Source organism: Molothrus ater, chromosome 5 (assembly GCF_012460135.2).
Source record: "Molothrus ater isolate BHLD 08-10-18 breed brown headed cowbird chromosome 5, BPBGC_Mater_1.1, whole genome shotgun sequence".
Classification (NCBI taxonomy): domain Eukaryota; kingdom Metazoa; phylum Chordata; class Aves; order Passeriformes; family Icteridae; genus Molothrus; species Molothrus ater.
This window is the reverse complement of record NC_050482.2, coordinates 1361483-1374378: the sequence shown is the minus strand read 5'-3', so window position 1 is coordinate 1374378 and position 12896 is coordinate 1361483. Positions and strand designations below refer to the sequence as shown.

Sequence of the window (12896 nt, the reverse complement as noted above, 5' to 3'; positions counted from 1 at the left end):
GAGTCCTAATTCCTCTCTGGGGAAGGAAGAAAAATGCTGGAATTTTGTTCCCCAGAGTCTCAAATCTGGCTTGGTGAAAAGCAGCTGTGAGACTCCAGGGAAAGCCTCAAAGGGAGCAGGGATGATCTGGATCCTCTGGGAGCAGATCCAGGCACTGCCACCTTTCACAGGCAGGGAGAGAGGGGAGCCAGACTGCCAAACTCCCCTGGATGGGTCCATCCTCAGTGCTGCAGCACAAGCAGGATCTCAAATCCAGCATAAATCCACATGTTGAACAAGAAAACTGCACCCTCAAGCACCGTGGCCACTCTGGCTCACAGGGAAAGAAAGGAAATGCCAGGCTCACCGACTTTCTCGTGAGGCTTCGTGGTGATCTCCTCCCAGGTGTTGGTTTCCAGGTTGTAGGCGTGGATCTGGGGGAAGAACAGGAGCCATGAGATCTTCCAGGGTGATGCAGCCACAGGCTCTGACCCACCAGAAATAAATCCCTTTTTTCCATTAAGTGGCAAACCCAAAAATAGCTGATCCCAGCCAGTGACTAAGCAGTCTAAAATCACCTTTCAAGCTCCATCCACCAGCTTTGCTATTTCAGCCCTACAGCTGAAAAAAAGAAAAGAATATTGCTTTTGAAAAGAGCTGGACCAATTAAAATCCACACCCTCGAGCTCTCAGAAGGATTTAGAAATACCTTTCTCCTGCTGCACACAGGGAGAAAAATGGGACAATGGAGAGATGAAATGTCATATGAAGTGCTGCAGACTCCACTTTTTTGGAAGCAGAGCACTATTTAAAGTGACCACAGATTCATCACTAAGACATTCTGTGGCAAATCCAGGTTTTACAGAAATAGGAGAACAATCTGCCCCCAATTATTTTTTTTTAATTTTTTTTTTTTTTTACCAGGCTCTCCAGGCACAGCCAGATGAAGAGGCTGTGCTGGTATGTATGGAAAATCTGCTGTCCAGGGTTCCAAATGCCTCACCTTATCTAAGGAATAAGCTGTCCAGGAAGTCCCACCTCCCAGGATATAAATCCTTTGACCGTCATGAGCAATTTCATGTCTGTACCTGAAGGTGCAGAGCAGCACAATTAGCAACAACAAAAACCCTCCTGGAAATCACCATCAAACTCCAGGGATTTGAGCAGAAATCCCAAGCCTGGCTCTGCTGCATCAGCCCCTCAGGCTGGGAGCATGCAGGAGATGTGGGAGTTTTCCTGAGCCCTCCAAGCAGCAGCCCAGAGGTCTGAAAGGCATTTTCTGATGCAGAGTAATTATTAAATGATTAAGTGGAAGGATTAGTGAATATCAGGATTCATCAATATTCCACCCCTTCTAAGGGAAGTGTCCAAGGCCAGGCTGGACAGGGCTTGGAGCAACCTGGGATAGTGAAAAGTGTCCCTGCCCATGGCAGGGGGATGGAATTGGATTTATTTTAAGATTCCTATGAACCCAAACCGTTCTGGGATTCTTCCATTCCCAATTCCCTGTTCTCAGTTGGACACCAAACCATGGATGAGAGAGACCAAAATCCTTCCTCCCAGTGCCACAGCAAGTTCCAGGCAAAGGAGGGTTGGAAATGGCAACCAGAGCAAGGTATCCCAAAGCTTCCCATTCCCTGCCTCCCCAAAAAAGCTCCCTGAGGCTGCCCAGGCGCTCACCTCTCCTCTGGCATGTCACAGGACATATTGTTTGGCTTCAGCTGGATCCATTCGCGGGTGTTGAGGTCCAGCTTGTGGAGATCAGTGCTGTAAATGTAGCCAGTCGTTCCTCCAAACACGTAGAGACACCCATTGATGATGGCCATGGCCTGGCAGAGAAACCAGAAAGGGCTTGGGACACCTGGGGCTGGAGGAGAGGGAATTCCTGCTCCTCCAAAGCAGATGTGCACCAGCAAAAAGGGCCAGTCCTGTGGTGAGTGTGAATTCATTTCCTTGTCCACCTTGTTCATCCACTCTATGAAAAGTCTTAAAAAGGTGTAATTGTAATAGAAAGGAACCCTAGGAACTTGCATTTAGAGTTTTGTGTCTTAAGGGCTTTGACTACCAACTACTTCTTAAATCACTTTTTCCATCTTCATTTAGAACTTTGGGTTTTGAAGATTTTGACTATGACCCACTTCTTAAATCACTTTTTTATTTTCATTTAGAGCTTTGGGTTTTGAAGATTTTGACTATGACCCACTCCTTACATCACTTTTTTATTTTTATTTAGAGTTTTGTGTTTTAAGGGCTTTGACTACCAACCACTCCTTCAATCCCTTTTTCCATCTCCATTTAGAACTTTGGGTTCTGAAGGTTTTGACTACAAACCACTCCTTAAATCACTTCCTCATTTTCATTTCGAGTTTTGGCTTTTGAAGGTTTTTGACTACCAAGCCCTCCTTAAATCAAACTTTTCTCATTCAGCTGCACCAGGCATTTAATGAACAAATTCTGCCCTTTGTAACGAGGAGAAAACCTCCTTTCCTTTGAAATCCCCACGAACCAAGGCTGCTTCATTTCTTCACGAAGGACACCTGCCTTCCCTCACGCTTTTCCCCAGAGGGAGCAGCTCTGGTGAGGCACAGAGGGGACTGAGGAGCTGAGAGCCCTCCTCAGGGCTCCCTGGGCCCCGTACCTGGCCGTAGATGCGGTTGGGTTTCTTGCCGCGGCAGCTGAGCAGAGCCCATCTCTTGTACTTGACGTTGCACACGTGGACGTCGTTCCCGTTGCTCTCTCCGAAGGGGATCCCGGTGCCCCCAAACACCAGGAGGTTGTTGCCATGTAAGACAACTGAAAACAGGGGAAAACAGGGGTGCTCATGGCTGGGAGAGCAGCAGAACAGGATTCATCCAGGCTGGGCTGGCCTTGGAGCAAGCTGCTCCAGAGAAGGCTGCCCATGCCATGGGATGGGACTGGACGATCTCGAAGCTCCCTTCCAACCCAAACCATTCCCAAATCATTTCTCCAGGCTGGACTGGGCTTGGACCAACCTGCTCTAGGAAAGGTTGCCCATAGCATGGGATTGGATGATCTTTAATCTCTCCTCTAACCCAAATAATTTGTCCAGGCTGGGCTGGCCTTGGAGCAAGCTGCTCTAGACAAGGTTGCCCATGCCCATGGGATGGGACTGGATGATCTTTCAGCTCCCTTCCAACCCAAACCATTCCCAAATCATTTTTCCAGGACTGGGCTTGGAGCAACCTGCTCTAGGGAAGGTGTCCTAGAGGTGTCCTTAAGGATCACTGGATGATCCTTAAGCTCCCTTCCAACCCAAACCATTCCAGGTTTCCCTGCTCTGGAGACAGCTCAGTGCTGTTCAAATTCCCTTCAATCCACCCCCTGCACTGATGGCTTTGAGAGGCTCTAAAGGAGAAAGGATCCCAACTAAAACCATGGTAACCAAAGGTCTGTTTTGAAAAGTGAACAAAGACAGCTATTTTTGGATGCTTGGAGATGTCTGCATGAGGCACCTTCCTGCTGAAAGCACATCAAGGTAAACACCTGGAAAACACCTCTCGCTTTCCCATTTTTTTCTTTCCCTCTGCCTCGACCAAGCAAAAATGGAAAGAAAAATCCCAAACCCAACCCAACCTCGGGGCCTACTTGGAAAAACAGCATCCAGATTTCCAATTCTTGCCTGGATTAAAATAGGCAGGATTAAAATAGCTCCAGGAGCAGGCACAGGAGGAGTTGGATTTCCGTACGTACGTGACATGGAGGCCAGCTCCCTGGGCATGTAGCCTTCGGTGCCCATCTGGTGCCAGGTGTCTGTGGCAAAGTTGTACCTCCAGAGCTCCCTGAAGAGGGGGTAGTCCTCGTTCTCCGGGCCCCCAGACTCATCGTAGTCGGGATTGTAGCCCCCGAAGACGTAGAGGTTGGAACTGTCGGCCACGCAGCGATGGCCGCTCCTGGCCGGGGGGCACCTGTGCCCTGGAGCAGCAGGAGGAGGAGAAACAACAGCTCCACAAGGGCTCAGGGTGTGCCCCAGGCCCTGCAGGGCACAGGACACCTTGTTCATCCACTCTGTGAAAAGTCTTAAAAAGGTGTAATTGTAATAGAAAGGAACCCTAGGAACTTGCATTTAGAGTTTGGTGTCTGAAGGGTTTGACTATCAACCACTCCTTAAATCACTTTTTTATTTTCATTTAGAACTTTGGGTTTTGAAGATTTTTGACTACCAACCACTCCTTAAATCACTTTTTTCATCTTCATTTAGAGCTTTGGGTTTTGAAGGTTTTGACTATGACCGACTCCTTACATCACTTTTTAATTTTTATTTAGAGTTTTGTGTTTTAAGGGCTTTGACTACCAATCGTTTTAAGGGCTTTGACTATCCACCGCTCCTTCAATCCCTTTTTCCATCTCCATTTAGAACTTTGGGTTCTGAAGGTTTTGACTACAAACCACTCCTTAAATCACTTCCTCATTTTCATTTCGAGTTTTGGCTTTTGAAGGTTTTTGACTACCAGGCCCTCCTTAAATCAAACTTTTCTCATTCAGCTGCACCAGGCATTTAATGAACAAATTCTGGGCTGGATTCCACAGGGAATCCACTGGGAAGGGCCTCTGCAGCACGAGGAAATGGCTTTGGAAGGACAAGCTGGAAAAGGGACACTCTGTGTGTCACCAGCCCATCCCTGGACCACGTGGCAGTTGTGGGCACTACAGCCCTTCTGAGGTGTTGGAGGAAATCCCTCTTCTTTCCTTCTGTCTGGCAAATTTCACTTAGAAACAATTGCAAATGTCTGTATTTAAAACTGCCCAATAGAGAAAAGAATTAAGGATTTGCTTTTCCTCCTCCAGGACACCTCCCAGTGACTTCCCTCTTTGCTCCTTGGATCTCAAGACTTTGTCTCGGTCACTAAATTTCCCGTCACTAAACAGAACACTTCAGTTGAGTTTAGTTCTGTTTAGTGACAGAAAATGTAGTGACTTCTGTCACTGAACAGGTCTGACAGAGCAGGGAAATCTGCTCCTGAGTTAAGGCATTTGCACTGGGAGGAGCAGGGAATCCAGCTGAGATCCTGCAGGCAGATGCAGCCCTGCCCAAAAGGAATCCTCTGCCTGCCCACCCCTAAAAACTCAATGGAAATAAAAGCAGGGAGGACAATGCCAGCTCAGCTCTCCACTGGAACAGATAAAAAGATGGATTCAGCCAAGGAAAAACAAACCAGGAATATTCAGAGGTAACAGAAATCAAGGTCTTGGCTGACAATTGACCAAAGCAAACCCAAACAAATCAGTGACCTTCACCTCCCACCTGCTCCCACAGACTGTTTTATGGATTTTAGGAGAGAAAAGGAGCCAGGATAGCATCTAATGAGGACCCAGAATGTTTTCTTCTGTTATAATTCCCAGCAGTGAATCAAACACTGCAAAAAAAAAAAAAAAAAGGGTTATGAAGCATTTTTCCTACAGAAAAAGTGAAAAAAAAATGATTTGTCCAGACCAAATAATGAACTTGAGGTGAGCAGAAGCAGCTTTGCTTAATCATGTTCAGCTCTGGTCCAAAATTAAGCTGCTCTCCAGGGTTCAGACAAGGTTTTGACAGATTTGGGGTGTTTCCAGGAATAATTGTGTCTCACAGCAATTCCCACTTAGAAAACTAACAAGCACTGGCTGAAAAGAGGGGAAGAAAGTTAAGGAATTAAGGGAAAAATCTGTAGTGGGGACATGAATATTTGGGCACAGAAGAGGGGGATATTCCACATCCCAGTTTAAGAGCTGGTAAGGAATTAGGAGTTCAGATATTGTATTAAATAGAGATTTCATTTCCCTCTAGTTCTAACACTTGCCATGAGAATTTTCCAGAGGGAAAAGAGAAGAATAAGGCTGAGTTTTATATAAAGCAAATAAACTAAAGGTAAGAGGAGTAATTCTAAGAAAAGAAATTAAACCACACCACCCAGGAGGCCTTCACTGCCATCCACCTCCCAAAATCACACAGGGCAGGCAGCTGACCCTGCCAGAAATCCCAATTTTCAACAGGAAGGGATCCCACATCCCTGGAAGGGTCCAAGGCCAGGCTTGGAGCGCCCTGGCACAGAACTAACCCTGCTCAAGGGCGAAGGTTCCTTCAGCAGCCAAACTCCATGGCTCCCATAAAGAGCTGCATTTCCATGTCATTGGGGCTCCCTGGATGATTCCCAGCTCCTGCTGACATGCAGGAGAGGTTTGCAGCAGGTTTTGCTGCCCATTCCACAGGGGTAACTTTTAGGTGGGAAAATCCCAGGATTTGCTGAGTTTTGTCATGGGCAAAGCCCCTTTTCCCAGAGCTGAACCCCAAAACACCCAAAGCTCAGGGAAGCAAGGCCCCACTGTATGAAAAGCTGGAATTCTGCAGGTCCTGCTGGGAATTCCTTGATGCTGGACATGGAAAGCAGCAGGATCTGCCAGGTCTGGGGGGAAGAGGTTGTAAAGTGGTGGAAAATGGCTTTAACGTGGATGGATGGATGGATGGATGATGGATGGATGGATGGATGGATGGATGGATGATGGATGGATGGATGGATGATGGGTGGATGGATGATGGATGGATGATGGATGGATGGATGATGGATGGATGGATGGATGATGGGTGGATGGATGATGGATGGATGATGGATGGGTGGATGGATGATGGATGGATGGATGGATGATGGATGGATGATGGATGGGTGGATGATGGATGGATGATGGATGGATGGATGATGGATGGATGGATGATGGATGGATGATGGATGGGTGGATGGATGGATGGATGATGGATGGATGATGGATGGATGGATGGATGGATGGATGGATGGATGGATGGATGGATGATGGATGGATGGAGGATGGATGGATGGATGATGGATGGATGGATGGATGATGGATGGATGGATGATGGATGGATGGATGGATGGATGATGGATGGATGGATGATGGATGGGTGGATGATGGATGGATGATGGATGGATGATGGATGGATGATGGATGGATGATGGATGATGGATGGATGATGGATGGATGATGGGTGGATGGATGGATGGATGGATATGATCTGGGAAGCACACACTTTCCCAGTTTAAGATTCCAGAGGGAAGCAGGAAGGAAGGATGGGAAGGTGCATTTACAAGGAGGTTCTTTTTCCTTAGTGCTGAGGGCAAAAATGGGAACAGTAACATTTTCAGGGAATAAGTTCCAGCATCAGAATGGAATTTTACAACAGGATGAGAGGAAACAGCCTCAAGCTGTGCCAGGGGAGGCTCAGAGTGGATGTCAGGAGGAATTTCCTCATGGAAAGGGTTGTTAAACATTGGAAGGGGCTGCTCAGGGAGGTTTGGAATCCCCATCCCCACCTGGAGGTGTCCAAGGATGTGGCACTCAGGGCTCTGGGCTGGGGACAAGGTGGGAATTAGTCACAGCTTGGATTTGAGGTGCCTTTCCCTGCTCACACAGAGCCCCAGGCACCTCATGTTCTCCAGGGAAGCACGAGGTCCTCTCCAGGGGAGTCCCAGGTCTCCAGGGAAGCAGCAGCTCTTCCCCAGGGAAGCTCTGCTTGTTGCATCTGGTGCTGGACAGCCTCAAAAGCAAAAGGTGAGCACCAGGCTGAGCCTCCTGAGCCAGCAGCTCCTCCTTGCAGATCTATGAGTGGATGGATGTCCTGGTGGAGGAGCATCCCAGCCTGGTCAGCAAGGTCCAGATGGGGCAGAGCTACGAGCAGCGGCCTCTGTACGTGCTGAAGGTGGGTCCTGGGGCAGCCTGGCCTGAAAATGCCCCTCAGCGTGAGAGGTTGTGCCAGGGCAGCCTCAGGCTGCAATCAGCAGCAATTTCCCCGTGGAAAGGGGCTCAGGCTGCCCAGGGAGCTTTGGAGTGCCCATCCCTGGAGGTGTCTGAGGAACTCCTGCAGGTGGCACTCAGGGCTCTGGGCTGGGCACAAGGTGGGCACGGGGCACAGGGTGGATTCCATGGGCTGGGAGGGCTTTTCCAACCCAATGGATTCAGTGATTCCAGGCTGAAGCATCACCACAGGGACAGAATTAAGGGAAATCCTAATTAAGGGCTGAGCCATCCAACAGAAAGGGGCTGGCTGGGCACTGTCCTGCTCCATTCCCCTGACTCACCCAGGAGTTCTGAGGGAGCTGCTGCACTGACAATCCCAAGCTGTTCCTAACTGAACTCCTCTCCTGCAGGAGCTGTCATTAGGACAGGGCTGAGACAAGAAGGTGTTTCCAGATGTGACACTGGAGCAAAGGAGGCTCAGGGGGCCCTGGTGGCTCTGCACAAGTCCCTGCCAGGAGGGGACACAGGGGGGGTCGGGCTGTGCTCCAGGGAACAGGGACAGGAGCAGAGGGAACGGCCTCAGGCTGGGCCAGGGCAGCTCAGGGGGGATTTTGGGACAATTCCTTCCTGGAAAGGCTGGCCAGGCACTGGCACAGCTGCCCAGGGCAGGGGTGGAGCCCCCGTTCCTGGAGGGGTTTCAAAGCCCTGTGGATGTGGCACTTGGGGACGTGGGCAGTGGTGGCCATGGCAGGGCTGGGAATGGATGGACTCAGTGGTCTGAGAGACCTTTTCCAACTGCAAAGATTCCATCATTCCATGGATATGAGGTTGTTGAGAGCCTCCTGAAACCATCCTTTTCCTTATGACTGTCAGAAACCCTAAACAAATCCATTTCTATCTTGGGGGGGGTGTGCAGGGAATGGGGCCAGACTGCTCAGTGACAGGAGAAGGGACAATGGGCACAAACTGAAACACAGGAAGTTCCAGCTGGATATGAGGAAAAACTTCTGCTTTGAGAATGATGGGGCACTGAACAAGGTTCCCAGGGAAGCTGGGGCTGCCCCTGGATCCCTGGCAGTGCCCAAGGCCAGGCTGGAGCCACCTGGGACAGTGGGAGGTGTCCCTGCCATGTGACACTGGATGGGCTTTGAGTTCCCTTCCCACCCAAAGCATCCCATAATTGTACACTCCTTTATCAGTTCCCTTTTTTCCCAAGCTGATTTAATCCCAGTATCCACTCCAGGGTTATCTGCAGCGCTTTGAGAACCTCAAAGTCCTTGCTGTCAGGATAACAGGAACAGCAGCAGTGAAGAGCCTGTGCTGTTCTCAGGGTGTCTGTCCCAAGCAATCCATGATTTAACCCCACAAATGCCAGTGCAAGGCCATCCCCCAGGTGTGTGTTACACCACCTCAGTATCAGCACCACCAGCAGCAGAATTTCTACTTCCAGCCCTATTTTTGGAAATACAAACAGGATAACTACAGGGTGTAAACCCAACAAATCCACCATGGCTTTGGATCCTCCTCTTTTGCACATCCCACATCCATGGTGAATATCCAGGCCTGTGCACACGTCCTTTTCTCTGCTTTTTAAAGCTTTCTAAAGGTGGTTTTGTGATTATTTTTCCTCCTGCCTGGATTTTCAACATCCACAACAGCAGGATTCAATCTCTCCCTTTCCATTTCTGATCCCTGCAGGAATCCTGAAGGCCATTTAGGACAAGGGCTGAACCAGAACAAGACAAGTCAGTATTGACTTTGACTCCCATCTTCAAAGTTCCATCTTTTCCACAACAGCTGGACAAAGTAAGTTTGGAACTCGTGGAATTGGAGTCCCTCAGGAATGTTTGGATAAGCAGGATTGGGAATGCACTGCTGAGAGTGAGGTTTAAAACCTCTTTGTTCATCCAGCTATGTTCAGATCCCACCCTCCCCTTCCTGGGCAGGCTGCCCACGCCTGGGAAATTCCCAAGAGGAAACATTCCCAAGAGGAAACATTCCCAAGAGGAAATTTGGAATTGGGAAACATTCCCAGCTGTAGCTGGGTCCCTGAACAACGGCTCTGAGGGGCTGAGGGAAAGTGGGAGAAGCCAGAGGATCCAGCCAAGGATGCCAAACACAACCTGCAGGTCAGCCAAGAGATTTCCTGGTATTGCTGAGAGCTCCAAGCTGTGTTTCCAGAATTATCATCCTGGGTTTGGATCAATGTCCAGAGGGGCTGGGAACACAAAGCCTGAGAGGAGCCCCTGAGGGAGCTGGGGGCGCTCAGCCTGCAGCAAAGGAGACTCAGGGCTGCCCCCATCGCTCTCTGCAGCTCCTGAAAGGTGCCTGTGCTCAGCTGCCCTTGGGCTCTTTCTCCAGCAGCACTGACACAGCCAGAGCACACAGCCTCGAGCTGTGCCAAGGGAAATCCAGGCTGGAGAGCAGGAAAAAGCTTTTCCAGCAAGGGGGATAAAGTTCTGCAATGGCTGCCCGGGGAGGTGGTGCAGTCCCCAGCCCTGGGTGTGTTTGACAGCCTGGATGTGGCACTGGCTGCCAGGGGCTGCCTGAGGGGTTGGGCTGGGCTGGACTCTTGAGGGTCTCTCCCAGCCAAGGGATTCTGTGAACAGGTCTGGCTCTCCCAGGCTTTGTTTCCAAAATCTTTGGGCCAATCCCATTTGAAAGGATTTTACACCACTAAAACTGAGCGATCCTTGGGTTGGAGCATAAAGGAAAATAAGAGGAATTCTGGAGAATGAAAACCACAGAGCTGGGAAGATCACCTGGCCCAAAGTCCTGTGGGAAAAGGACCTGGCACGAGGCTGTTGGGCACCTTGAGCAGCCACATCCTGAAACCCTGCAGGGACTCCAGCACATCCCAGGGAATGCTGGTCCCAGACAATGCTGGCTGTCACTGGAAAATGTCATTTTTCCATTGGGATGAAGCTTCCCAGCACACCCTGTCCCACTGCTCCTTGTCCTGCCCATGGCAAGGGAGACCCTCCATCCTCTTCATATCCATTCTTTAGGGCCTGGGGAACCCCAGGGAGGTTCCATGTAAGCAAACAAACCTGGGAACCCTGGAAGAGAACTTGGAGCCCAGGAACAAATCAGGTTGGAGGAAATGGAATGAGGGGGAAAATTCCTCTCTCAGTGGTTATGTAAGGGCTGCTGCTGGAGCTCTATAAATAGGACCTCACAGGTGGCAAACTCCAAAAATCCAGGGTTTTTCTGGGGTGGGTTTAGGCTGCTTTGGGTGGCCAGGTGAGCTGGGGAGCTGCAGGGAGGGACAGGATCCGTGCAGGATCAGGAGGGTGCAATTCCCAACGCTCCCAACCCAGCAAGGGGAGAGCAGCGGGGCCTGTGGTGCCAAAAAAGGCATTTCCAGGCAAGGAGGGAGATGGGGCTGAGCATTTGCCCAAAAATAGAAGGTGTGGAGCCACTCAGCAAATTCCCAGTGCTGCTGGAAGAGCCTGGAAGGCTGAGCCAGAGCGTGGAATGAGGGAAATGGATTTGTAGGGAAAAGATAGGGCAGGTTTCAGGGATGGGAACGTGGATGGAAAGGCCATTCCCAGCTGCTGCTGCTGCTGCTGCCACCCCTGAGGGGCTTCTTGCTCCACATGTGAGTGGCAGCAAAGGGTTCCTGGCCCTGGGATGTGCAGCTCCAGGTCAGGAGGAGGGGTAAGGGAAAATGGGATATTCCATGGCAGCTGGGAGTGTCACAGGGCCAGGAGTGTCCCACAGCCCTCCCAGTGCTGCAGAGCTTCCCAATCCCGTGATCCCGGGGTAACCTCAGCCTCCCCCTGGAATGTTTGGGGGGTTTGGGGTGACAGAGATCCAGGAATGATGGAATAACCCTTCAGCATCCAGCCTTGCAGGAGAGAGGTGGAATTGTCCCAGGGAAAATTTCCCACTTTTCCCAGGGACCAGGACTAAGCTGATGTCACAGCCCAGGCAGGATGTCCCCTCCCAGGATTGTGGGGATGTCCCAAAAACCCCAATACAGTGGGGTAGATGTCCCAAAAACCCATACAGACGGGGATTGTAGAGTGGGGGGATCCCAGGGGTCACCCCAGGCTTATCCAAGGTGGCTGAAACGGGGCTGATCCCTGTGGGGTACCCCTCTCCCCACACCCCTGGGGGCATCCAGGCACCTCCCAGCAGCTGGGGAACGCTGGGATGGGGAACCCTACACTGGGTTGTAGGAAGGGGTGACCCCAAATCCATTTATAAAAGGATAACTGCCCCCCACCCCTGATTCCAGGCTCCATACCCCCGGATCATTGGGATGGGAACAGCCCAGCTCCCCCCACACCATTCCCGGCTTTGGGGGACAGGGTGACCCCATTATACCCGGTCTGCTGGGGCACCCCAGCTGCCTCTGGGAATGTCCCAGAGGCAGGGACAGTTGTCCCCTTGGTGTCCCTGTCTCCTCATGGTCTTGGGGACACGCGCGTCCCAGCCTGGGACAGCGGGACCGTGTGGCTGGGGTCAGCAGATCTCTCCGGGGTTGGGGGTACCACATTAAGGACCCCCAGGAATGGGGGTGCCCCGCTCCCGAGCATCGTGGGAATGGGTAATTCTGATCACAGACTGCTTGAAGAATGGGTCTGTCCCAGCCCCTCATGCTCTGGGATGGGGGTGCTCGGTCCAGGACCCCTCAGGACCTTGGGCACGGCGGTGTCCCGGTCCCTGACCCCCAGAGACGGGGATGCCCCGACCCCGACCCCCTCAGGACCTTACAAACGGGGCTGTCCCGGTCGCGGTCCCCTGAGATGGGGATGCTGCGCTCTCAGACCCCTCAGGGTGGGGGCTGCCCCGCTCCCGAACGCCTTCTGGGCCTTGGGCTCGGGGTCATTCCCGGCGCCGGCCGCCACTCACCCGCCGCCCGCGGCCTGCCCGGCAGCTGCACGAAGCGGTTCAGGATCCCTCCCCCGCCGCCATCGCCGCCTCCCGCGGCGCCGCCCGCGCCCTCCCCGAGCCCGTCCCGGGCCGCGGCCGCCGCCGACATGGCCCGTCCGCTGCCTGAGGGACGGAGCGCCAACCGCCAATCAGCGCCGAGCTTCTTCGGCCGGAGCCTATCAGCTGCGGGCTTGTTGGCAGGTGGGGGGGAGGCTGCGGCGAGAGCACCGCTGTTGGGAGAGCTGAGCGATCGATCCAGGCTGGGGCAATGGAGCGCCGAGCGCGGGGGC

At 51.8% G+C, this 12896-nt stretch overlaps 1 protein-coding gene across 1 annotated transcript in view; it reads right to left on the bottom strand.

The window, feature by feature from the left end:
- The window catches only part of LOC118698438 (kelch domain-containing protein 10-like), a 15210-nt gene extending 2495 nt beyond the window's left edge, over window positions 1-12715 (bottom strand). Inside the window, exons 1-6 of the mRNA XM_036401733.2 lie at window positions 12586-12715; window positions 3691-3912; window positions 2618-2772; window positions 1660-1808; window positions 983-1067; window positions 345-413 (exon numbers count right to left, since the gene is read on the bottom strand). Of these exons, the coding sequence (XP_036257626.2) occupies window positions 345-413; window positions 983-1067; window positions 1660-1808; window positions 2618-2772; window positions 3691-3912; window positions 12586-12715 (810 nt within the window). The remainder of the gene's footprint in view (window positions 1-344; window positions 414-982; window positions 1068-1659; window positions 1809-2617; window positions 2773-3690; window positions 3913-12585) is intronic.
- Between the last annotated feature and the right edge of the window lie 181 nt (window positions 12716-12896).